This window comes from Chiloscyllium punctatum, chromosome 11 (genome assembly GCF_047496795.1).
Source record: "Chiloscyllium punctatum isolate Juve2018m chromosome 11, sChiPun1.3, whole genome shotgun sequence".
Taxonomy (NCBI): domain Eukaryota; kingdom Metazoa; phylum Chordata; class Chondrichthyes; order Orectolobiformes; family Hemiscylliidae; genus Chiloscyllium; species Chiloscyllium punctatum.
Window position 1 is genome coordinate 45,665,386 of NC_092749.1, and position 27,289 is coordinate 45,692,674.

At 38.9% G+C, this 27,289-nt stretch overlaps 1 protein-coding gene across 3 annotated transcripts in view; it reads right to left on the minus strand.

Moving 5' to 3' along the window:
• Window positions 1-27,289, minus strand: part of kcnh1a (potassium voltage-gated channel, subfamily H (eag-related), member 1a) — a 293,626-nt gene that overhangs the window by 210,502 nt on the left and 55,835 nt on the right. For all 3 annotated transcript variants that reach the window (XM_072580730.1, XM_072580729.1, XM_072580731.1), the window contains exons 6-7: window positions 23,191-23,583; window positions 17,447-17,876 (exon numbers count right to left, since the gene is read on the minus strand). In XM_072580730.1, coding sequence (XP_072436831.1) covers window positions 17,447-17,876; window positions 23,191-23,583 — 823 coding nt within the window. The remainder of the gene's footprint in view (window positions 1-17,446; window positions 17,877-23,190; window positions 23,584-27,289) is intronic.

The window sequence follows — 27,289 nt, forward strand, 5'->3', positions numbered from 1 at the left end:
TCATGCTCCTTTGACAAGTTGTTAGAATTTAGCTCAATTTTTCTTTGGAAAAGCAAAATGCAACAGTTGCTTGAAAGCTGAAGTAGGAAGAATAAAAACTGGACAAAACCTGGGAGGTAAGGCTGCATCATCAGGTCAATGACCTTTCTCAGAACTGAAGAATAGAAATTGAAGAGATTTAAATGTTCATAGCGGGATGGGGAATGAAGAACAAAGGAAAAGCTATGTGATGGGGTGGAGTCTGGGGTAGATTAAATCTCAAAAGATTTCATAATGGATGAGACAAACAGAAAGGTAATGGCCAAATGAAGTAAAAATTTGAATGCAATATGATGGGATTAAAAAAAAGACAAAGGCCAACCCAACAAAATAAAACAAGGGGAAGAAAACAGCACATCAAACAAGATGAAGAGAGAGGATATGAACTAAAGTTGCTGAATTTGGTGTTGAGCCCAGGACGCTACAGGGTGACAAATCAAAACATGAGGTGTTGTTCCTCAAGCTTGCATCGAGTTTGAGTGGAACACAGTCACATTCTCCATTGTGAAGAAGACCACATTGTGAGGAGCAAATAGAATCACAGGGTCATAGTCATAGGGATTTATAGCACAGAAAAAGGCCCTTCACCCCATCAGTCTGTGCTGGTCAAAAACAAGCAATAAACCATTCTAATCCCACTTTGCAGCACTTCGCCCATTGCCTTGCATGCCTTGGCACCATATGTGCACATCTAAATTCCTCTTAAATGTTAGGAATGTTTCTACATCCATGTCTAATACCTTTTATTTGGAGAAAGTGTGTGGTGGATTTGGAAGGATAGTTGTCAGAGTGAAGACAAGCTCAGCCAGGCAGAGGATGGTGTTGGTGGATGGGGATTGGTTGGGCCTTTGTTTGGGGAAATAACAGAGTTCTGAAACTGTCCTGATGGGGAATGGAGGTCTGCAGAGAGTGGATGTCTACAGCAAAGAAGAAGCAGTTAGTTACTGTTGAAATGCTATAGGACATCAGAAGAGTTTGGACATACATCCAAAGAAACTGCTTACAGGTTATTTTTTAGTCTGTATGTCAGAATTAGATAATGTCTCAGAGAAGCAACATTATCTTTCAATATAATAAACAATGCAAAAAGAACACTGCATGTGGTTGAACTCTCCAGAAATATAGAAAGCAACTTAAGAATTAGAAGGTATGATGAAGCCACTTGTCACCCTTTCATCAATGCTGCAAAAGCTGGGTTGTTGTTATTGTTGTTACATCGAATGTACTGTATGGTGATCTGAAACCTAAAATGAACCTTAGCTTTAACAGCAAAGGATTATGTCATGGAGTAATCTATTTCTAAACCTTGCAAAAGTGCATTATGTCATGACTAACTTAATAAAATAGTCACAAATTAAATTAATGTATTAATCAGAAAATACAGCATATTGTATTACCCCCTCCAGCTTCTATAACAAAAAAAACCATTTCAGGCTGATGGACTTTGATTTTTATTATATGGCCTGATTTCTGCTAAATGGGTGCGCAGCTAAAAATGAACAGGTTATTTGCACAGTCAGATCCAAACCATATCCAGTAGTTTCTCAGGCAAGCTAAAACAGATGGGCATCACCTAAACTTAGTATATCAGTTTGCATTTCCAGACATTAGCCAGTGCCTAAGCAGCCGGTCACAATAGTTCCACCTAACAACATCAAGATGGAAAAGGCACTATTAGGTTTAACACTAAACTTTCCCATAATGGAGGTTGTGATCTCTCCTGTTCCCAGATTCCAATCCATCCCAGATCATAGGAACCTTCTCAAAATCCCTCCTGCCATTTACTCAGAAATCAGACAGCTGCCATGAGTATTTTGAATTCGCAAATTAGGGAGTTAAAATCAACAATTTTATTCAACAATTTCCAGCTCTAGATACTATAATTTTAACACACAAAACCAGTGCTTCAACAGTTACTCATCTCTGCCCAGTACTTTAAATTCAATTGGTGGAATTTCCAGGCCCTCCCAGAGCTTTTAGAATGGCAAGCTGGGGAAATTAATTGGGTTGGAGGCAAAAATCACGTATCTCACTGGCAGGTTTAAGTTTTTCTATTATTGCTGAAATACATTACATTTTGTCAAAGCTTTTCAACTTGCACTCATCAGGGCAATCCACAAGAATACCAGGTCAGGAGGACAATGTTTGAGAGGAAGAGTATTGATTGGTTGGCAAGTGGACAACTTGAGCTACCCATGACCACTGGGTTCACCAGCTACCACTGCCAAGGCTGCCTTTGTCAGTCAGAATGGCCTCTGATTGTTAATCACAGTGAAGCATGTTCTTGTCTTCTGGAGAAGCTTCAGATGAGCCTCTCGGGAAGCACTAAAGCATGACACTGTTCTTTGCCAGGTCTCTAATATCTCCCAGGGGTGATGCAGGTGACGAGCAGAGGCTGAGTGATGCTCCTAGGTTTCAGAAAATGGACATTTGGATAATGGGACACAGAAGGTCCCAGTGCTCTTCAGAACTTCTTGCCCATAAAATTTGGTGTTTTACCCATGCATGTGTTTACAGCTGAGAAAAACATAATTGCACAAAAAAAAGCCTGACCAAATCCCTGAATAGAAGACCCTCCCACTTTCATGAACACCTCAATCAAGCAGGCTGTTTTCTCTCGATGGTGCTTCTTCAGTGTGGAGCTACAATCATCCACACAAATTGAGTTATTCCATTAAACTCCCATCACATGCCTTTTAGATATTACAACAGGATGGGGAGGTTGATAATAGGTGAGTTACCCTTGCAAAATTCCTCTGACCTGCTCTTGTATCCACAATATTCTATGGTACATTATTCTATGATTCTAATGTAGCTTGTGCTCAAATGTTTGCAAAATCCTTTCAACCCATCTAACATGTTATACTCTTTGAATTTATTGTGCTAGTTCTTATGGCCAGTATGCCATACCATGGCTGTATGATCAGAGCATGTAGGTATCTCATAATCCATTTTACCTCAAACCATTTGAAGCATGACACTCTACTGGAAGCATGCTCCCCCACTGTAATATAATAGCTGAATATTAGCCCAGACACTTATGTACCCAATGAATGTAATGTTTGCACATAATAGTTAGTTGCAATAAATGTCTATTGGATTCTTCAGTACCATGTTATCCAGAATTAGTTCCTTATGTTAATGAAACAACATTGTCACATCAGTTAACAACTCCTATTGGTGGGAAACTTACAACATAGTAGCAGCATTGAAAGTCTATCAAAGACTCTAATAGCTTGGTCACAAATATTTGTAAAGTTGAAAATCAACTGAACAGCAGCTTTGGATAACAGAATATTCAAACAGATGGGTGCATTCTCACTCTTAAGCAACTTAGTTTCTGTGAACAGACAGCTGTACATATCTGTAAATAGGGCATTAACCTAAGTTAAATGGTTTGATCTGAGTGCAAGTCTTTCAAGAGAAAATTAATTTCTAAAGTTAACTTAATTAAATAATAAATAAAGTTAAAAAGGTGAAGTGCACACAAAAAGGCAAAGCTAGGACAGGAAGCAAGTCTAGGGTAGTGCAGAAAGCTGGAAGATTATAATGGTCTGTTCCTGCTTTTGATATTTAAATAATATCTTTCATCAGTACAGCTGAGTGTTTTGTTACGAAGGAATGAACAGTTTTAATTTACACAGACTCAAAGTCAATACCCACAGTTCTACAACTTTTGTATGCCATCTATGACACATGATCAAGAAATTACGGACCTGAACTTTAATTTTATAAATAGTTAATTAATAATTAGTAGTGATAAGTCAATAAAGATATTTTCTTCCCAAAGGAGGGACTGTTAGAAATTGGGGTCCCTCTAAAACTGAATTTTTCTAGTATTTACCGTGTATCATGAGGTTTTAACTAGCAATGCTTTATTCAACTGACAACAATGACATATCTGCTGCCCATTGTACTCTGTTATCAAAGTATGAGCAACTTTAAGAACATAATATTTTATTCTAAGTAAGTACTGTAAACTAACCCTCAGACAGAGTCATAGAGTTGTACAGCATGGAAACAGACGCTTCAGTCCAACTCATTAATGCTGACCAGATACCTAAATTAATCTGGTCCCATTTGTCAGTATTTGGTCCATATCTCCCTAAACCTTTCTTATTCATGTACCCATCCAAATGCCTTTTAAAAGGTTGTAATTGTACCACCTCCGCCAGGTTAACAAGCCACCATCTTTTTGGGAGGAGGTGAGGAGTTTCCTGACATTGGTCCATGGGAACAACTATGACTGCTACCATTAAAGACTATCTCAAAGCATCAGGTATTAACTTCCCACAACTCTCAATCATAAGAGTCCATCACATCTGTTTATTCTATTCTGCAGAATGGCAATGAGATTAGAAAGCAATCTCATCTGTCACAGGTTATATATTGCTTCTGTTAGTATAATTAAATAATGCCTCACATCTGAACTGCTGCTTATCAAACTAAATAAACTATCTGAAAACTGCTTACAAATTGTCAGTTGCCACACAAATAAACCCCCCCCACTCCACCCTAGTACATGAGAGGATCCTGAATGTATCAACCCCAGCGATGGAGGGAACCTCCATCCAATGTTCGACATACTGCTTGGACAAAATGGGAAGCAAGTCTATTCATTGTGTATAGGGAAGACTGCATCCTTGTGACAGATTACTTCTTGAAATGTTCCATTCCTCAACAATGTAACATACCATGCATGACTGACCCTGTCTTGATTAGTTAGACAGTCCTAATTGAAAAAAAAGACAGTCTTAATTGAATACAACACACTAGTAAACCACTTTAAGATATGTGGCATTAAAGAAGAAATGACCCATATCACTTCATCATCCTACTGTCCATGTTCAAATTGTCGAACAGAATGTGTAGGACGCACTATTAAGTCAATAATCATTAAGTGACAACCAACAAAGCAAAGCTTTTCATGCAACACCAATGAAGTAGGAATTACCATCCCCCAGTATGTTCAAAGAGCAATGCAAATGATCTTACCCGGCAACAAATTATTTCGCCATCCTGAGGCACAGGGCATTCTTCTTCAAAGTCAGATAAGAATGAAAGAGGTACACAACAAGTGAGCAAGCAGAGAACAATCACAGCTATGCACTGGGCAGAGTGCAAGTTAGAAATCCAAATACTTGGACAGCAGCAAAGCAACCAACCTAGATCATACAAAGCTTTTCCTGATCATCCTATTACACTACAAAGGAACAGAAGCCAATTCAGACCGACGTGCAACATACCCCAAACATGGGTGAAGAGAGTGAGAAAGAACAGTCCAATGCTGATGATTATGTGATGATGTTGAGTGACAGTAATCAGTGACAAGACAAACAAGCTGTCAAACAGGTGCAACAGACAACAACATGTTCCTTTCAAGATGAATAAACAATCATCATATCAGGATGAGCTCTCAAACCACAGAAGTGTTACCTTGAAGTTTAAAATATTAGTCATGCAAATGTGTTTAACCTGTTTGTATTCATATCAAATTCACAACATTTGCCAATGCACAGCCATGTATATTACTTTAGTGTAAGATTTTAATTTTTGAGGAAAGGAAAATGTGTTCTGTCTCACAGTCATATGTCAATATGCCTCAAAGTGACCTGCTCATTATATTATCAACGTATCATAGCATGTGACAAAAGATCTAAAGATCTCATGCTTCATCTTACCAATAATTACTTGAAGCATGATACTCCACTGGACACATGCTCCTTTGGTGTAATTTTATGGCTGAATATTAGCCCAGACTGAGTAATGTCTGTACATAATAGTTGAAATAAATTTCTGTTAGATTCTTTAACACCACAATATCCATGCCTGGTTTATTGTGATTTGGGAGACTACATAAACTGGAGCATCAGTTAAGCAATCTGTTCACATCAGAATTAAAATTAATTGTTTATGGTTTGCTTACTAATAGAGAAATCAAATATATTTCCAGCTTCAGCTGCCATTATACAAGTTATAATCTATAATGTTATATCACTTTCCTTCACAGCAGTGTATTAGAAACCTAATAGAGAACATATTAGTTTAGGTTAGTTTCTTTCTGGAATAACTGATTTCCAGCAATAGATGGAAGCAGCAAAATCAAGTTAAATTGCATTATGCACATAATGGAAAGGCATTTTTTGGAGATTATTGGAAGTTGTAGGCAACTAAGAGCCTAATTTGAATTTAAAGGGCTACAGCAATAATCTAGGCATGAGAATAAAGACAAGTACAGTTAAACTACAAACATTGAACTTAACTTTTCTTTGATCTGTAAACTTTGGTTTGGTAATGGTTAGAGTTAGGGTTAGGGTTCAGTTGAGACAATAAAACAAATCTGGATTTTCAGACTATGCAATGAACATTATTGCACAAAAGGTTTCACTGCAATACATTTTGACAGTTAACTGTAAAAGTGGCAAGATACAAATGTTCATAGAGGACATTCCTTTGCAGTAAGTTTTTGGAAGTTTGAATTAATAATGGAGATAAAACACATTTTAAAATAAACGCTTCAAGTTAAGCTTAACATTTTATTTTGATTGTACCTCTAATGACAGTTTGTGCATCATAATTAAGTGATAGAGTTGCCAATTAACTACTCTGCAAAATTTTAATGTATTCTAGGCAACAGCCTTCGGTAGGATTTCCAGTGAATTTTTGAGTAACCTCTGCTATATAAAAGCTTCTGATTGAACTGGCTATTAAAAGGAAATATCTCTGAACCATGAACCTGGTTAAATGACATACAGCAGAGCTTTCTGTACATGAGTGAGGTGGGTTATTTCTTCATCTAAAAAAAGACCATCCTGAGGGAATTTGGAAAAGAACTAACAGTATACTAAATAAGAAAACTTGACTGAACTCATCTCTGGAAACTTGGTGCTATTTGGCTGTTTCAAGCCTCAGTATTTACTACAGATATTCCTCTTCTCCAGGTAGCATCCTCAATTATTCAAGGGCCTCCAAACCATGGTTTATGCCATGATTTTTAAAACGAACCAGACAGTGGAGACAAGTTCCAGGTCTACCTCACCAGGCAATGGGGATCAAAACTGATGCGATTGGTGTTACCATGAACCACACACTAGCTATTTAGACAACTAATTAACCAGCCCCCTTCCCACGGATAACGGAATACTTATCAGAGAAATCATTTATGGCACAAATGTCTAACATTCATATTTATTACTTCTGTTTAGTAATTGCCTTTTAACAATACTATTATTTACTCAGATACATACAAGCAACAACAACTTGCATATATAATGCCTTTAACACAATAAATGCCCAAGGCATTTAACAGGATTATTATAAAGCAAGATTTAAGACTTAATCAAAAAATACAATATTACAGCTAGTGACCAAAAGCCTGGTAAGAGACAGGTTTTAAGGAATTTTCTAAAAGAGCAAAGAAAGGTAGAAAATCAAAGAGGTTTGGTTTGGGTTGGGATGGGGAGACAATCAACACTCATCCTGAGATAAGTGACCACTCAGCAGTCTTGAATGAGCATTACATAAAGCATCACTGTGCCAAAACAGAGCAAGGTAAGTGCTGCAGTGGGAAACTCTCAATGTTGATGCCTTCAAGCCAAGCTGCACAGATGGCAAAACAGCTTTTCAACAACTCTCCTCAGAACATCTCAGTGTGCAAGAACTGGACAGGGCTCACCAAATGTGTAAATCTTATAAATCTGCACATTTCTTACAAAATTTCTTCTGGAAAAAGGAGTACTCCATGGTTTACAGTCTATTTCAAAAAGAAAGGCCGAAGAAGGACAAATAACACTCAGTGTAAACAGCCTTGGTGAAACAATGATCTTTCCAAGAAACAAGAAGTTTGGATTAAGTTTGAACAGTGTCAAACTGCGATCAACAGGGAGGTTTAATGTGCCAACTGTAAATATGAAATTGAACTGGCCAGGACAGAAAATTCCAGGAAGTTCTACAGGAGCATTATACCAAAAGGGATAACACTGAAATACACATAGGTTCTTACTGCATGACCGGGAAAGGGCTGAAGCTCTTGAGCTGACAGTTTCAGAGCACTTTCAAGGAAGAAAACAGAGTGCCTTCGGGGGAGTCTAGTATGAGAGCAAGCTTACAAGAATATGCTTGATGTTACAATTACATCAAAAAAATTGAGAAACTCCTTCATAACAACAATCTCTCCAAAGCTTGTGGTCCTGATAACTTTGCAAACCAAACACATACAACTGCAGCACGTGAGTTTGCATCATAGTCACAGCATATTTTTCAACAATCCATGAAAGCAGGACTGTCACCCTGCCGCAAGATAATACCTCTCCAACTTTCAGGACAGAACTGCTCCAACAAACAACTGTCCTATTTCACTTGCTAGTGTTTCCTGTAACTAGAACACATCAATTATAGTCAGCTGATGAGATGTTTTGAAGGACAGAATATCCTTATTGTTGAGTTAGTATGCCTTTCATAAATCAACAGAATCACAACATATCTTTATGATCTGACTTAAAACCTTGACAACTGCATCATCATAGGTGTAGATATTTTAGATTTTTCCAATGCTATTGATCACGTACCACACATGAAACTACTAGATAATCTAAATCATTATGGAGCCTGAGGAGATAGTAGACCATGATTAAGAATATTGTTTTAACCAAATGGCAACAAAGAGTCGCAGTGAATGGTAAAGTCTTAAAGTTGAAACCAATCTCCAATGGAATGCATCAAGTTATTGCTCTGGGCTCACACTTGTTTTTTCTCCTGAAAATTACATCCAGATGGAATAGCAAGTGAGGTCAATCTCTTTGTAGATGACTCCCAATCTGTATAGCCAAGACTGAAGCTGCAGATGAATTTTGCCTTCAAAATAATCTAAATAACTTGTCAATGGGCTAATATATGGAGAATAAAAATTCAATGTTGAGAAATGCAATATCAGACAAATAAGCAATACTTAACATCAATCAGCACTCAAATACACACTACATATTTCCCACGTGAAGTTACAAAATAATGACATTACTTAGGAATCCACACCCAATGTAATTTAAAACGTAATGTACAAAAACAGCAACAGTAGCCTGCAACGCATCAAAAATGCTTGGATTCATGAAATAGAACATTCATCACTGTTCAGCTACAGCGAAGTAAATGCTAACCCAGACATCATTTAGACCACATCTAGATGGTTGGGACATAGATATTTGGGAATAATATTCTGCTTTAAGAATAACGTCTTTGAGAAGGTTAAATGCTTAGAGCTCCTTTTGTTAGAAACAATTATTCATGAGCGAATAGTGTCTCTTATTTGGTCATGACATTAGGTTGGCAGAGCCTCTGGAACTAAAGAAAGGCCCACAGATTGACATATCACTATAACATTTTGAATGGACAATTAAATATCTGTAAACAGTACATCAGACCAAAAAGTGGCTGAGCCTGAAGAGCTCATAACTGACAGCTCCATCTGTAAACAAACCAATGTGCTTCCTTTGCCAACTCCTTATATCTCTAGAACAATTAATAACTGGAACAATCTTCCACAAACATCAATCTTCAACCTCTGAGCATTCTAAAATTTGTTGAACTTTATTAATTAATATGACCATTGTTGATGTAAATATTGTTTAAAAAGGTATTTGTGTAAATGATTAAGATTACATCAGGTTACCCTTTAAAACTTAAGTTATGTTTAATAACAATTAAATATTTTCATATTTATTTAATCTCTACAATCCAGATTGATTTAATGGTACAGGAATAGTATATCGGGCTTTCATTCAGAAGACATGGGTTTGATCCTGGCCAACCAATCCTATCTGGGTTTTAACAGAATTGAAATCTGTATCACAAGTAGTTGCACAAAAGTGTTTTTAGGGCGTAATGTCTAGCAGCTGCGTAATTGAATATTTGCACTCATGGGCATTGAAGACAAAACTAGAAATGCCATGGAGAAGCTTATGCTGCTAGCAGCAGACAGATGTAAAGTACAATTCTCCTATTAACTGCTTGCAAAGATTATACCAGTGGATGACTGTGAAGTGGGTGAAGTTTAGTGCCCTCAGAAAGGGTAACAGTTGCATTTGGAACTCCCAGGTTGAATGGATACAATAGGCAAAAACCCATCCAACATGTTGGTTCCAAAGAGTAAATCTGGCCAAGCATGTACATTAAAAAAAGACTCCTTTTTGATTGTTCTGTTCTTCCATCAGGCAGAAAATACAAAGCAGACACATGTATCAATAAGTTCAAGAACAGTTTCTTCCCTGCTTTTAGACTACTGAACAGACTTCACTAACTTCAAATCTAATGTTGACCTTGCTTTTGTTCCCTTGTGCAGATGCAACTTTGTATGCCTCACTCTGTCTAAATGATCTGTTATGTCTTTGATCTGCCTGTATTGCTTGCAAAACAAAATTTTTCACTGTATTTAGGTACATGTGACAACAATAAATCAAATCAAATCAGAGCACAGATGTACTCCTATTGTGAGGACAACTTTCAAAATTGTGAGTGCCTACATGATGGTAGTAGTACTGCATTTTACAATGTGGTATTATAATATCATAATTATTTTATTCACCTTTTCTAAATATTAACCACAATACATTAATCAGAAGACCAACACTTGTTATTTAACCATTTATTATTTTACATCTCTACTGAGGATGGACCAGATCTAAAAGTTGAAGTTCTAAATTGGAGGAAGGCTAATTTTGATGGTATTAGGCAAGAACTTTCAAAAGCTGATTGGGGGCAGATGTTCGCAGGTAGAGGGACGGCTGGAAAATGGGAAGCCTCCAGAAATGAGATAACAAGAATCCAGAGAAAATATATTCCTGTTAGGGTGGAAGGAAAGGCTGGTACGTGTAGGGAACATTGGATGTCTAAAGAAATTGAGGGTTTGGTTAAGAAAAAGAAGGAAGCATATGTCAGGTGTAGACAAGATAGATCAAATGAATCCTTAGAAAAGAGTATAAAGGCAGTAGGAGAATACTTAAGAGGGAAATCAGGAGGGCAAAAAGGGGACATAAAGTGGTTTTGGCAAATAGGGTTAAGGAGAATCCAAAGGGCTTTTACACATATATTAAGGACAAAAGGGCAACTAGGGAGAGAATAGGGCCCCTCAAAGATCAGCAAGGTGGCCTTTGTGTGGAGCCACAGGAGATGGAGGAGATACTAAATGAGTATTTTGCATCTGTGTTTACTATGGAGAAGGACATAGAAAACATAGAATGTGGGGAAATAGATGGTGACATCTTGAAAAATGCCCATTTAACAGAGGAGGAAGTGCTGGATGTCTTGAAACACATAAAGGTGGATAAATCCCCAGGATCTGATCAGGTGTACCTGAGAACTCTGTAGGAAGCTAGAGAAGTGATTGCTGGACCCCTTGCTGAGATATTTGCATCATCGATAGTCACAGGTGAGGTACCGGAAGACTGGAGGTTGGCTAATGTTTAAGAAAGGTGGTAAGGACAAGCCAGGGAACTACAGGCCTGTGAGTCTGAGGTTGATAGTGGGCAAGTTGTTGGAGGGAATCCTGAAGGACAGGATTGGAAAGGCAAGAACTGATTAGGGATAGTCAACAAGGCTTTGTGCATGGGAAATCATGTCTCACAAACTTGATTGAGATTTTTGAAAAAGTAACGAAGAGGATTAATGAGGGCAGAGCGATTGACATGATCAATATGGACTTCAGTAAGGCATTCGACAAAATTCCCCATGGGAGACTGGTTAGCAAGGTTAGATATCATGGAATACAGGGAGAACTAGCCATTTGGATACAGAACTGGCTCAAAGGTAGAAGACAGAGGGTGGCATTGGAGGGTTGTTTTTCAGACTGGAGGCCTGTGACCAGTGGAGTGCTACAAGGATCGGTGCTGGTTCCTCTACTTTTTGTCATTTACATAAATGATTTGGATATGAACGTTGGAGGTATGTTAGTAAGTTTGCAGATGACACCAAAATTGGAGGTGTAGTGGACAGCGAAGAAGGTTACCTTAAAATTCAATGGGATGTTGATCAGATAGGCCAATGGGCTGAGGAGTGGCAGATGGAGTTTAATTTAGATAAATGTGAGGTGCTGAATTTTGGGAAAGTAAATCTTAGCACGACTTATACACTTAATAGTAAGGTCCAAGGAAGTGTTGCTGAACAAAGAGACCTTGAAGTGCAGGTTTATAGCTCCTTGAAAGTAGAGTCACAGGTAAAAAGTGAAGAAGGCGTTTAGTATGCTTTCCTTTATTGGTCTGAGTATTGAGTACAGAAGTTGGGAGGTCACGTTGCAGCTCTGCAGGACGTTGATTAGACCACTTTTGGAATATTGCATGCAATTCTGGTCTCCTTCCTATCGGAAGGATGTTGTGAAACTTGAAAGGATTCAGAAAAGATTTACAAGGATGTTGTCAGGATTGGAGGATTTGAGCTATAAGGAGAGGTTGAATAAGCTGGGGCTGTTTTCCCTGGAGCATCAAAGGCTGAGGGGTGACCTTATAGAAGTTTATAAAACCATGAAGGACATGGATAGGATAAATAGACAAATTCATTTCCCTGGGGTGGGGGAGTCCAGAACTAGAGGGCATTGGTTTAGGGTGAGAGGGGAAAGATATAAAAGGGACCTAAGGGGCAACTTTTTCATGCAGAGGGTGGTACATGTATGGAATAAGCTGCCAGAGGAAGTAGTAGAGGCTAGTAAAATTGCATTATTTAAAAGGCATCTGGATGGGTCTACAAATAGGAAGGGTTTGGAGGGATATGGGCCAGGTGTTGGCAAGTGGGACCAGATTGGGTTGGGATATCTGGGTCGGCATGGACGCGTTGGACCAAAGGGTCTGTTTCCATGCTGTACATCTCTATGACTCTCTGACTCTATGATTACTGAGCATCTTCTATGACAATTCCCTTGCGGAAGACTCTGGATGGAATTTTTTTCATGTACCGAGTAACAATAACTAAGTGCTGAGGAATTAGCCTGGAAACAGTCTTCCAGTCACAAAAACATGCATCAACCACACTTTGCTCCTAGTTACTGAGCAAATCTTGGATCCAACTTGCCAGTTATTCCCCTGGATCCTGTGAATTTTTAAATTTCTGATCAGCCTATAATGTAGGGCACATAGAAATATCTGCAGATGACAAATATATCTTCCCTTCCTCTTGTCAAAGATCTAGCAACAATGACTGCTCCCTCAAAAGACCAGGTTATCAGCACACAGCAGAACAGCACACTTCAGAGACATGCTCCAGTAACTAGAGACATGGACTATTTTCTAAATGGGGAGAAAATTCAGAAGTCTGAAGTGCAAAGAGACTTGGGAGTTCCAGTTCAGGATTCTCTCAAGGTAAACTTGCAGATTGAGTCAGTACTTAGGAAGGTAAAATGCAGTGATGGCATTTATTTTGAGAAGACTTGAATGTAAAAGCAGGGATATACTTCTGAGGCTCTATAAGGCTCTGGTCAGGCCACATTTGGAGTATTGTGTGCAGTTTTGGGCCCCATATCTCAGGAACGATGAACTGGCCCTGGAAACATTTTCAGAGTAGATTCACAAGAATGGTCCCAGGAATGAAAAGTTTAACATATGAGGAAAGTTTGAGGACTCAAGGTCTATACTCCGTGGAGTTTAGAAGGATGAGAGGGGATCTCCCTGCAAGTGGGCTGAATAGCTGAACCAATTTTTGAACACAGGTGAGTTTCTCCTGGTGGTAGCGTGGGTCATAAATGCCAATTGTCCGTGTATGTTAACATGATTTAGATCATAAGATATTGGAGTAGAAATTAGGCCATTCAGCCCATCAGGTCTGTTCCACCATTCAATCACGGCTGACAAGTTTCTCATCCCCACTCTCCCACTTTCTTCCCATAACCCTTGATCCCCTCGACAAGCAAGAACCTACTTATTTCAGTTTTAAATAGACTCAATTACTGGCCTTTTGTGGCAGTGAATTCCATAGATTCACCACGCTCTGGCTAAAGAATTTTTTCCTTATTTCCATTCTAAAAGGTCTTCCCTTTACCCTTGGGTCCTAGTCTCTCCTACCAATGGAAACATCTTCCCAACATCAACTCTGTCCAGGCCATTCAGTATTCTGTAATTTTCAATTAGATCTCCTCTCATCCTTCTAAACTCCATCGGGTATAGAACAAGAGTCCTTACAGTCCACTCTGACCCTCCAAACAGTATCCCATCCAGACCTATGCCCCAACCTATCCCTGTAACCCTACACTCTCCATGGCTAATCCACCTAGCCTGCAAATTCCTCGACACCATGTGCAATTGATCATTGTCAATCCACCTAACCTGAGTGGAAACTGTAGCACCTGGAGTAAACTCATGGAGATACGGGGAAGAATGTGCAAACTCTACACAGACAATCACCCAAGGGTGGAATCAAACCCAGCTTCCTGGCACTGTGAGGCAGCAGTGTTAACTACTGAGCCATCATGCCACCCATTTTGGAGAATTCCAGCCTCAGACAATTGTCTATGTAAAGCCTGAACTCAATGGGCAATTCCCACAGCGTCAGTGCCTCAAAAGGTACCAATGTGTATCTTTCAGGGTATGTCCAGTGTCCAACTATCTGGGGACCAAAGATGTGTGCCCAAATTCTTCATCTTTTATGGATTGTTACCTTATCATTCCAGGTCCAACCTTGTACAGCAATTGCAAAGCCAATACTAGTATGTGGATATATATTTTAAAAGCCATCTCTGATTATTGCCCTGGCATCCTTTTACTTATAAGCACGGCACCTGAATCTTTGTTCATTTTTTACACCCTTCCCATCCTATTTTAGCTATGATTGCATAAGAGAATCCTAGCCTTATTATCTATTTCAATCACATACCTTTTCTGTGCATTTAGCCATCCATTCCTTCCCTTGACTTGCATCATTTCCATGGCTTAGTGAGGTTATGATTTTAATTGCTTAAAAAGTTCACGCTTCTTTGTGATGCAGGTTGCAAGTCATTCAACCTGTTATCATCCTCTCCCCGTGTCGCATTTAGTGACCTCTTCCATTCTCCTTTTCTCTTCCAGCCAAGAAATTCTGACTATTCTCTAGTGCTAGGTTATTCCAAATACAACATGCACCAACAAAAGACATTTTTCTCCAAAAGAACACTACTGGTATATCTTCATCTTTATTCAAACTGACCAAAAGAATGGATCAGTAGCAGAGTTAAGTACACATTAGAATCTCTTTGTTATTTCTGTCCAGTTATGGTAGCTGCAGTTTTGAACTATGATCTTATTTCTCAAAACTCATAATAGTAAATGATTTTTCTATTCAAATAATGCAGGTGAATAACTGAAAATGAAAATCATATGTAGACCATTGCATTGTAATCACTGTGTTGATGCCACATGTATGATGCAGAATTATAAGGACCAGTATCTCAATGTGTATACAGCTGATTACAGCCTGCACTTTTGAAAATGCACTTAGTGTATAGAAATCCTATTGCCTTGACAAGTGTATGAAACGTAAAGAATATGCTATAGTAACTTGACAATCTTCCCGAGTCTGTTTTACACACTAGCAATACAAGCCTAAAATATGCCAAGAGCTTCATGATTAAATCAAAAAATAAAAATTCGATTTTTCTGCTTTCGTTTATTCAATAGCAGTAAAAAATTATAGAAATATTTCCCACAATTTAACTAATCAATATGTCTCCCTAATGACGTAGCTGTTTAATGAAAACCTCCTCACATACTCCAGCTCAGAACGACAAAGATAATTAGTTCGTGATCTATCAGTATTTTTACCAGAATGAAATTTCAGACTCATTTCCTCCATCTTTCAAGTTACTCTACCTTAGGGAGATGAATGCCTGAAACAACCCTAATGAAAGGAATTTTCTGAAATGGCAAAAAAAAATTCTTGCTGTTTGTCTTCTGGAATTGAATTTTTAGCTCTTACCTGATGGAAGGTTGTCTCCTTGTTGGCAAATCATTTTACACTCTTAATAGCACAGACACCTGCATTTGTGAGTAAATTACTGATTTAACTTAAGACAGACTTTCTAACAATCTGTTCCAGTAGAATGAAACAGCCATACAAGATGCTAGAAATTAGGCATTTTACCTAATTTCAGCTTGAACTCTGTTTGCAGTAGTTTCTTGCTCGCTTTTGATGACTGAAGCATTCTAGTTTTTATTGGAAGTGGGGGATAATAAGTAATAATGACCATCACTTTGGGCCTTTCAGGAAAGAAATGCTTCATAATATATTTCTGATGGCTACAATATAATTCTGAATACCAGAATTAATCTTTTGGTGTTTTTTGAGTATTTTCAGAAGATGAGGAATCAAGTGAAAGGGTGAGAGAGAGAGAGAGAATTCAAAGTTGGATGTCCTCTATCCATGAAGCAGTGTACATAGACCTATACTCACCTATATATCATAGGACAAGTCCCTTCCCAGATTCTGTTTTTGTAGGAGACTGGGAATTATGTTCAGGAATCAAACCAGTAGATATCAGCTGCAAATCAGTAGAACAATGAACTTTGCTGCCTCTAGGTCTTTTCAAACTATCATAGGGAAGGTGAACAACATTAGTGAATTTATAGGACAGAGTGCAGAAAACGTATTATTACGTGGGGCAAACTTTGCCCGCAGCAAAGCAAGACTGCACATTTTCAGCAAAATGGGGATCCCTAAAGGGCAAGACATTACTCATTACACCATGTAGCCTTCTGGATCTCCAGTAATGGTTTTTAAGAACCACAAACACTTCCACTGTGTCAAAGAGCAGGTGATCAGCAACCAACACAAGATAGTGTAGGTCAGTATTGGCTTCCCTCACAAATACCATCATTCCTTTATTTCATGTTTTGGATAGAATAGGAAAGTAGAAAGGAGTAGAGTGAGCAATTGGAAACCTTTACATACCCATGGTGCAAATTAATGGCAAATAATAACTTAAAGGTAGATACAACTTCCAGGAGAGCAATACATAAATTTTATAATCTGAGATCTCCACCTAAGTGCCTTGGGAGTGTGTCCATGCTTGAACATGCAGAATGGCAATTTAAAAGATGCCTATCTGATACAGATGACCAGATTTGTTTGGGAATCATCCATTAGCAAATTAACCAAACTATATAACTTCAATTCCTCATGCTTCAATCATTTTCTGATGCTATCGATTAATTTGGCTTCTCCTTTGTTTCGACCTGTAAACAAATTCTTATGCAACTTAGTGCCAAATATTTCACATTGTGTCTATAGAAGATTAGAACTTCGATTTTTACACACAGCAAGTTACATTGGTCCAGAAAGCACTGCATCTAAATGTTTCTTACTGCATAATATTCATATAAACCAACAAACTTGCAACATCTGACTATAAAAGTTAGAGATGGAATGCAGTCAATATTGAATATGAAGTCTTTTATATACTTACAGCCAATCATCATCATAGCCACAGCAAAAATCTTCTCGCCATCGGTTGTTGGAGCAATATTACCAAAGCCAATACTGGTGAGGCTGGTCATTGTAAAGTAGAGTGAGGCAATGTACACTGAGTCTTTACTTGGTCCACCTTCCCATTTTTCCGTCCCACTTGTATTAAAGTGATATGGCATTCCTATGGTTTCTCCTAATTGGTAGAGCCAGCTATCTGTTCTGATCCTGTTTAATTCTTCATCGATCACTTCATAATCCCCAATGCTGTACCAGATACAAGCCAGCCAATGTGCTGCAAGCCCAAAAACACACACAAGCAATACCAATACAGCCGCTCCATATTCAATGTAATGGTCCAACTTCCGAGCTACTCGGCCCAAGCGAAGAAGCCTAACAACTTTGAGGGAGCTGAAGAGACTGCTGATGCCCTGCAAAATGACATAATACATATCAGTGAATATATATGTACTTCAAAATTAAAGTTAAAATTACAAAGCATTTTAATATTTCCAAAGCTATACAGCAGAGCTTTTTAGTCCTCTGATATTTAATAGACAATTTTAAAAATAAGAGATTGGAATGGAGAAAAAAGGTCATTAAGGAGATAGGAAGAGAGAGAGAGAAATATTGGGGCTTATTGGAGAGTGGAGTGTAGGGAGATCACCATGGGATAGAGCAAGAGATCTTGGTAGGACAGAGATGCCAGCACAGACATGAGGGTGAGTGAGAGATCAGGCTTAGGTGGACGGTGATTGCAATCAGCAGCAGGGAAAGTTAGATACAGAATTCCTGCACCTCTTGGCCCATAAGAAGCATTATAAAAGTAATTTAACCTTGGTTCCTGATTCCCTTTTCCTGAAGGTTTCCTGAGTCCTTGGAAAACCATATGGCAACTGTTCAATTTAAATCTGACTCCCAATTACATTGTGGAAGCCTGAAATAAATATTGTGAAGTGTTCCACAAACTTCCAAATTTGCCACTGCAAAAACGATGTACCCAGTAGATTGAGCTGCAGTCCAAAATATTTAGTTTTTAATCACTACACCACCTCCCACCCTCTACTGGACATTTTGGTGTGTGTTCATAACAAACCTTATGCCTTTTTGCATGGAAGAAACATTTATCACAGTTACCCATCACCAGCTTAGTATGACAGCAAAAATGTGAAAAATTAGTTGCCTGATTAGATATGCAAATTAGAATCTTGCAACAGGCTAGTTTGAATTTTTATTGGAAAATTCAACTATTAACGGATATAAAACAAAGTACCTGTATCATAAAAAGTGCAAGGATAAGAGGCAATATCTGAATATTAGTGAGTTACGACTGCACTGTCCTTAAGGTAGAACAGCAACCAAGAACTAGTCACAGTACTCTATGTGACTTGTGAAAATATCTTCTAGGACTCAAAGTCACCCACAGATTGAGGTGCATCTTATTCACATTTTGCATGTATTTCAAGAAATTCAAAAATATCATACACTATTTCATTTTGCAAGTGTGAACTACCATTTCTAATTATCACACCAGGTGACAGGTCAATTACGTAGCATTTATCTGATCACATCAATACAATTAATAAAGGTTACATGGGCGTTTCTTATGCAACACTGTAAAATAAGTCATGCAGTGTTTATGTTGTCATCAGCCACACACTGTCCATACACAGATTTACAAATGGTCAAAAAACCTTAAAATTATACAAAATATCATTAAATATGACACACTGGCTATCCTAGAAACAACCTTTGTACATTTTTTATTTTGAGTGTAAGTAAATGGTTCAATCTGATTGCAAGTAATCAAAATGAGTATTTTATTAATGTCCTACGCTCAGGGCAAATTTGCAGATGATATGTAAATTCAGAAGTGCATGTTAGTGAAAAGGGGAGATGAAATTCAATATAGACAATTGAGAAGTGATTAATTTTGATAGGAAGAACATGGAAAGACAATATAAAAGAAAGGGTACAACTCTAAAGATGGTGCAGGAAACTGTCATCTGTCTCTGTGGCGCAATTGGTCAGCGTGTTCGGCTGTTAACCGAAAGATTGGTGGTTTGAAACTACCCAGGGACAGGGTGTTTTCTGTTCTCACTCCTAACGCTTTCTTGGTTGCGAACGTGTGCGTTTTTTGTGGACATCATGGTTGCTCAGTGGTTAGCACTGCTGCCTCACAGCACCAGGGTCCCAGGTTCAATTCCAGCCTCGGGCAACTGTCTGCGTGGAGTTTGCACATTCTCCCCATGTCTGCGTGGGTTTCCTCTGGGTGCTCCGGTTTCCTCCCAAAGTCACAAAGATGTGCAGGTCAGGTGAATTGGCCATGCTAAATTGCCCGTAGTGTTAGGTGTATTAGTCAGAGGGAAATGGGTCTGGGTGGGTTACTGTTCAGAGGGTCGGGGTGAACTGGTTGGGCCGAAGGGCCTGTTTCCACACTGTAGGGAATCTAATCTAAACCAGGAGCCTGGGTGTACCTCTGCATAAGTCATTAAAGGTTGTGGAACAGATTGAGAGAGCAATTAACAAAACATACAACATTCTAGGCTTTATTAATAGATGCAGAGAGTGAAAGAGGAAAGAGGGTATGTTAAACTTGTATAAAAGACTCGGTTAGACTCAACTGGTATACTACATCCAATTCTAGGAGCCACACTTTGGGAAAGATATGATGGCATTAGAGACAGTGAGGAAAGATTTGCAAGAATGATTTCAGTGAAGAAGAACTTCAGTTATATAATTAGATTAGAAAAGTTGGGAGTAATTTCATTGGAGGAGGAGGTTGAGAGGAGATTTGACAAAGATATTCAACATCTTGAGTGATCTGGACATAGTAGATAAGGAAAAATTGTTCCTACCTCATGAAGGATCAAGAAGACAATGGCACAAATTCAATGTAATTGGCAAAAAAACAATGGAAACAAAACGGGAAACCTTTTCATGCAACAAATGGCTAAGGTCTGGAATGTACTGCCTGACAACATAATGGAGGCAGGTTCAATCAAAGCATTCAACAAGCAACTGGATTATTTTCTGAAAGTGTAGAATGTTCAGGGTTATAGTAAAACAGTTTTGTAGAGCTTTTGCTGATAATGAGCAAAACAGACACCTCTGTGCTGTAATAGTTCAGTGATTTTCTGTCTCTCTGAGGTTAGCTAGAAACACTGTGTTACATAGAATAGCGCAGAATCTTTCTCCAACCTTCTCCACTGCACAAGTTAATAGAGCATAAATATAAAGAGGCTACAGTACAAATGTCAATATGAAGCAACACAAGGAGAGCATTTTGAAAAAGTGCAGCTCTTCATTACGTTCAAGCACTTTAGAGAAAACACATTAAACATAACTTATGAAATAGAAAGCCTACTTTGGTTACAGCATGATGATTGCAGTCCTTCAAACCCCAAAACATAGTCAGAAGAGGATCAAGCCACAGAAATAAAGAAGCATGCAAATGGAAAAAGTAGAAAGCAAGAAGAAAATAAAGTGTAAAAACATGTTAAGGCTAGTGCAAATGTTGTGAACTATTGTAAATCAAATACAGTACTTTATTTTACTCATTGTAAATTAATAGAAAAACAGGAAACATACAATTAGCTACAACACCTTTTTGTATTCTGCATGTATCCAAGAAACTCTATCATAATGCAGCATATAAATGCTGTTTAATGCACACAATGAAAATAGCATTTCAAACCTTCCTTTGGCACTATTCTCAATGGAAAAGCATTATATATACACAAGAAAACGGGGAAACAGGGTGTGAACAAAGATTTCTTCTTAGTTCAGAAAACCACTCATTGCCATTTTTTGTTTCACAGAAGAATATGCTTAGTGACATGGATAAGGCCATTTGATGAATTAATAGGGATAATATAATTCCCACAGGGAGTTTAAACTAAGCAACCACACCATCAGGATCACTGAGCACAACTGAGCAGAGGGCCAAAATGCTACTTGTGCCTTTGCATTCTATTCCCTAGATTAACATTACAGTATTGAAAAACTTGTTCAGAATTCCTCCTTGACAAGCTATCATCTTGACAGCATTGACAGAGAGGTGTACAAAAGTAAATACTCTTCCAACACTGCATAATTTCAAATGATGCTGCACAATAAAACTCATTTTAATGCTATTAAGTTGGGGGAATAATCAATAACTTTATTAGTGGATAACGAATAAAATATCAGACCTTCCTCAGTGCTAGGTAATTACCATCTTAAAAAAAGAGAAATTCTAGCCATCTCTCATTGCACCACCATCTCTATGCCCCAAATTATCAATATCCTGGTTCTTTCAAGTTAGTTGCTGAGTTCTATGTGATTCATTTCCTCTAAAGTCCTCCACCTTCTATAAAGCTGAAATTGGGAATGAAATCGAATATTCACCACAGATCCGTATGAGCATACTGCAACATAGGAACTTAATGCTATCCAGGTCAAAACAGTGTGTACGAACCCAGGGCTACTGGAGTCAATATTGAACTGTCCACCATCTGATCTTGCTGGATTGATTGCAGTACTGTAGGAGAGTAGCAAAATCTGAAAATGTGTTACTGGAAAAGTGCAGCAGGTCAGGCAGCATCCAAGGAGCAGGAGAATCGACATTTCGGGCATGAGCCCATTCCTGAAGAAGGGCTCATGCCCGAAACATCGATTCTCCTGCTCCTTGGATGCTGCCTGACCTACTGCACTTTTCCAGCAACACATTTTAAGCTCTGATCTCCAGCATCTGTAGTCCTCATTTTCTCCGAGAGTAGCAAAATAACTAATTTCCTAAACTTTACTTTCTCATTCCTTGACATCACTTAAATGTGATGATGGAAGGAATAGGTGGGCAACTGAAATACTGCTCAAGTGACAAGAAACTTTAGGAATGCATTTTGGTGGTCAGCACTGTCGCGATTGTAATGAGATCAATCAGGCAAACCTCATAGAATAGGAGTTCCCTGATTGGGGCTGTTAACCCTGGCTGACAGACATAAACAGGAGTGTCAGACATCCTATTCATTCTGACTGCTGGCTCTGAGGAAGCTCGATCAGTGTTAAGTTCTATGCACATGTAAATAAAGGGCAACTTGGTGACAGGATACTGGCCTCTGTGAAGTTATTTCAGGCACCCCATCCCATTTTCCCGGCTTCACCGCTCCCATACTGCTTGGTAATAGAAACTTTTCTAGCCAAAATCTGGTTTAAATATCATCACTTGGAAATACTGAAAACTGGCCAGTCAATTACAATATTAGCATTGAGTGAATCTAATTGAAACAAAATGTATTTTAATGGTTCGTCTTGTTCATTTTACATACTTAAACATGCTGAGGAATCACCCAAATTAATTTAGGAAACATAATAAATATTGAAGCAGATTTTCATCTTTAATTGTGGGTCTAGGATCTGCCTGTTTTACAATTCATTGATTTCTATCAAAGGAAGATGCCTCATTCCACCAGATTGGCACATAAACAATGAATATGAAAGTCAACATCACTAATTCATTAATACACTAAGGTTCCAGTAAATTTCCAATTTTCTTCCTTCCTGTAGGCATGAGATATCACAGCTATGCCTCAATTGACATCCACACAGAAGCACATTCTAGCAATAGCTGGATATTCTTAGCTGGATAACACTATGAATAAAAAGTCTTGACTTATTTTATCCATTGATAGTCCAGAGTAGGAAAAAGTTACAGTAGCTATTTTAGTATCCATAGATTACAAAACAAAATGATCAGATACCAACCTCATCTACATTTTCAAATGCGTTGATGACATCATACGGCAGACAGGAGAGGAGATCTATTACAAACCAAGTTTTCAAATAATTCATACGGATGAGCTTCGGGTCTGAAATGACCTCTCCTGCTGGTCCAACGAAGGTGGTATGAAAATTGAGGACAATGTCTACTAAGAAGATTACATCAACTATGCTGTCAACAACCAACCAAGTCACATTGTTCTGCTTAGTCTTGAAAGAGACATTGTATGGAACCATGATTGCAGTGTAGAAGGTCAGAATCAGGATGATCCAATCCCAGGAAGTTTTGAATGCGCAGTAATGCAAGATTATATGTGGTGGAGTCTTTGGTGCCTCTTGCTTGTACTGTGGAAGGATCTCAGACCCAAGCTGTAATACCTGCACAGCAAAGACAAATTATGATTATTAACAAAACATTGAAGTTAATAATGGCTAATACCCAGTAGTACACCTCTGAGATGTTACAACCTGATGGGATTAGCTATATTTGCTGAGAAATCAATGATCCTGGGTTACAGCATGATCTAAATCAAAGAACCTAGAACGAATTCTGCAAGATCTAAAGCTATGACTTTTAAGACCATAAGACCATAAGACATAGGAGTGGAAGTAAGGCCATTCGGCCCATCGAGTCCACTCCGCCATTCAATCATGGCTGATGCGCATTTCAGCTCCACTTGCCAGCGTTCTCCCCGTAGCCCTTAATTCCTCTAGACAACAAGAACCTATCAATCTCGGCCTTGAAGACATTTAGCGTCCCGGCTTCCACTGCACTCAGTGGCAATGAATTCCACAGGCCCACCACTCTCTGGCTGAAGAAATGTCTCCGCATTTCCGTTCTGAAATGACCCCCTCTAATTCTAAGGCTGTGTCCACGGGTCCTAGTCTCCTCGCCTAACAGAAACAATTTTCTAGCATCCACCTTTTCAAAGCCATGTATTATTTTGTACGTCTCTATTAGATCTCCCCTTAATCTTCACAAAACTCTACCATCCAAAAGGATAATGGCTAATCTGTTTGAGCTTCAAATTCCATGTTACCATCTATTCCCAATAACCTTTGATCCCTTAGCCTAACAAGAATAGATCTACCTCTGCCTTAAAACAATCAACAACTCTGGTTCCACCACCGTCTGGGGCAGAAAGCTGCTCCTCATCTCAGTCCTAAAGAGCTTTCCCTAATTTTTAAGATTGTAGCTCATACAAATGCCACCTCTAGGTGGTGCAAGGAGCACAGAAACGCTAAACAAAGAGTTGGCTTCATTCGTAAGCAATGATAGCAGCTAGCAATTTGAGGTCAACCCAGGGAAGCAGCTTCTTCTTCAGGGCCTGAACTCACCACCTCATGTTTCTGAGGCACACTACTGCCTCTAATACCTTCCTATAATTGGCTATCTTTCACAGATTGTGCAGTCAAAATGATGCATTGCTGTAACTACAGCATCACATTGAACATGAGCTAGTCATGCTCTCAATAAAAAATGTCCCATTCATAAGCTGCCATTCCGCTTGCACAAGCAGCCCGTGTAATAAGGATAGGGCACTTTTTGTCCCATCATGAGTCCTGGGTAAGAGCCCTCCATTGAAAGGCCAAGGGAGAAAGGTGGATTGGTCATCATTTGATTTTAAAAAAACTAATTAATGTGAAATAAAAAATTGTCAGTCTGTGTACATATGTTATAACCTATGCTTAATTGCCTGGAAAATGTGGTGGTGAGCTTTCTTTTTGAACCGCATGCTGTCTTTGCAATATGGGGATCCCCAAGATGCTGTTAGGGAAGGAGTTCAGGATTTTGACTCGGTGACAGTGAAGGAACAGCAACATATTGTCAAGTCAGAATGATGAATGGCTTGGAGCGGAATATGCAGGTGTTGTTGTTCCAGGGGCGGGGCTGCCCTTGTTATTCCAGATGGTTTGAAAGGTGATGTCACAGGAGCCTTGGTGAGTGACTGCTGTGCATCTTGTAGATGGTACACACTGCTGCTGCTGAGTATAAGTGGTGAAGGGAAGCAAGTAGATTTTATTCCATCTCCCTCGTGACTTGTGCCTTATAGATGGCATCAGACAGGCGGTGATCTATTCAATCCAGGACAAAATCTTATACAAGATTTCAGAAGTCTTCATTCAGTTCTTCAGAAGGCAGGCATCATCTCCTAAGAATCAACTGCTGAAGCTATGGGGAGAATGGAAAACTTGGAGGATACATGCTTCCCAAGAATGAATGAATAATAGCAGTTACCAGGAAATCAAGTACAGACGTACAAGATCCAGTGATTACAATCTAACTGGACACTGAAGGAGTAGAATCACTTGCAATTGATTCCCCTTTTCTTGATGTTACTTAATCTGGTACCAAGTCAAGAGATCACCAGGAGCCCAGCAATAATGTCATCAAGCACATTAAGCAGATAATTACTGGAAGTATTCTCACAGACAGTAAACTCAGGTGTAAAGTCCACTTTGTTTATATATTTGATTAAAACTTCACAGAGTGAAGTAAATGATTGGCTCATACATGCAGCACGATGAAGCTTCATTATCAACATTCTTAGAAAGTTATTTTATCATGATGGAGAATGTGATCTATATGTTTTTTTCAGGAACAGTGAGGCTGTTCAGGAGTAAATGTGAACACTGAAGACCATTAAGGTTATACCCATTCAACAAGTTGCAATTTGTAGTAAAATTTTACTTGATTAAGCCAGAGATCCAGGTTAATGCTCCGGGACAGGTGTTTGAAATCCACTACAATAGATGATGAAATTTAAGTTCAATAAATAAATCAAATTTAAATAGAATCTAGTCAAATGGTGATCATGAAACCATTGTCAACTGTAGTAAAAACCCATCCAGTTCAATAATGTCCTTTAGGATAGGGAAAAAGCTGTCCTTACCTTGTCTAGCCTACTTGACTCTTGACTCAACTGCCCTCTGATAAGGACCAGCAAACAACTCAGTTGTAGTAAACTGCTATGTCAAAGAAAAAAGATTGAAATTCGACAAGACCAGCTGTGACCTTGGCACTAGAAATAGCAGTGGCAAACCCAGACCTGCAAAATCCTATGCCAAAATTGGGAGCAGTACCACAAATGTCTATTCAAGCAATAGCCCATTTCTGATACCACTATCCCTGTGTATGTCTTATCTTACCAGAAGGACAGACCAAGCAAAGGTGGTAGCACAGTGGTACACAGTCAGGAGAGAGTCGTCCTGGAGGTACTCAACATTGACTACAAACAACATGAAGCCCACAGTATCAGCTCAAACATGGGCAAAGAAACTTCCTTCTGATCACCACCTACTGCGGCCATTCCACCTCTCTATCCGCAACCCCACTCCTCAACTCCCCTGGATGAACCGGTACTTCACCATGCTGTACACCAACTGGAAGTAGTACTGGGGTGGTAAGGGCATAGAATGTACAGTATTGATCAGAGTGACCACTGCACAGTCCTTATGGAGACAAAGTCTTATCTTTCCACTGAGGAAAGTCTCTATTATGTGTGTGATACCACCATTGTGCTACATTTACAAATTCGCTGATGACACCACATAATCGGTCAAACCTCAAATAGCGACATAACAGACAACTGACGAGAGATGGAAAACCTGGAAAAATGGTGCACTGAGAACAACTTAGCTCTCAGTGCCGGCAAAACCAAGGAATTCATTTTGACTGTCAGTGGGATGTTACTCATGTCCCCCATACATTAACAGCACAGAGATGGAATGTGTGGAGAGTGTCAAGCTCCTGGGAGGGTCATCAACAACAATGTCTCTTGGACTGTTCATGTGGACGCATTGGTTACAAAGGCCCAACAACGTCGCTTCTTCCTCAGGCAGCTGAGGAAATTTGGCAGGATGACAAATACCCTTGCCAACTTTTGTAGGTGCGCCATCGAAAGAATTCTGTCTGGATGCATCACGACCTGGTATGACAACTGTACTATTCAAAATCGGGTACGGTTACAGAGAGTGATGAACTCAGCATGGACAATCACAAAGGCCAACCTCCCATCTATAGAATCCATCTACCAGGCCCGCTGTCAAGGAAAGGCCACCAGCATTCTCAAAGATCCATCCA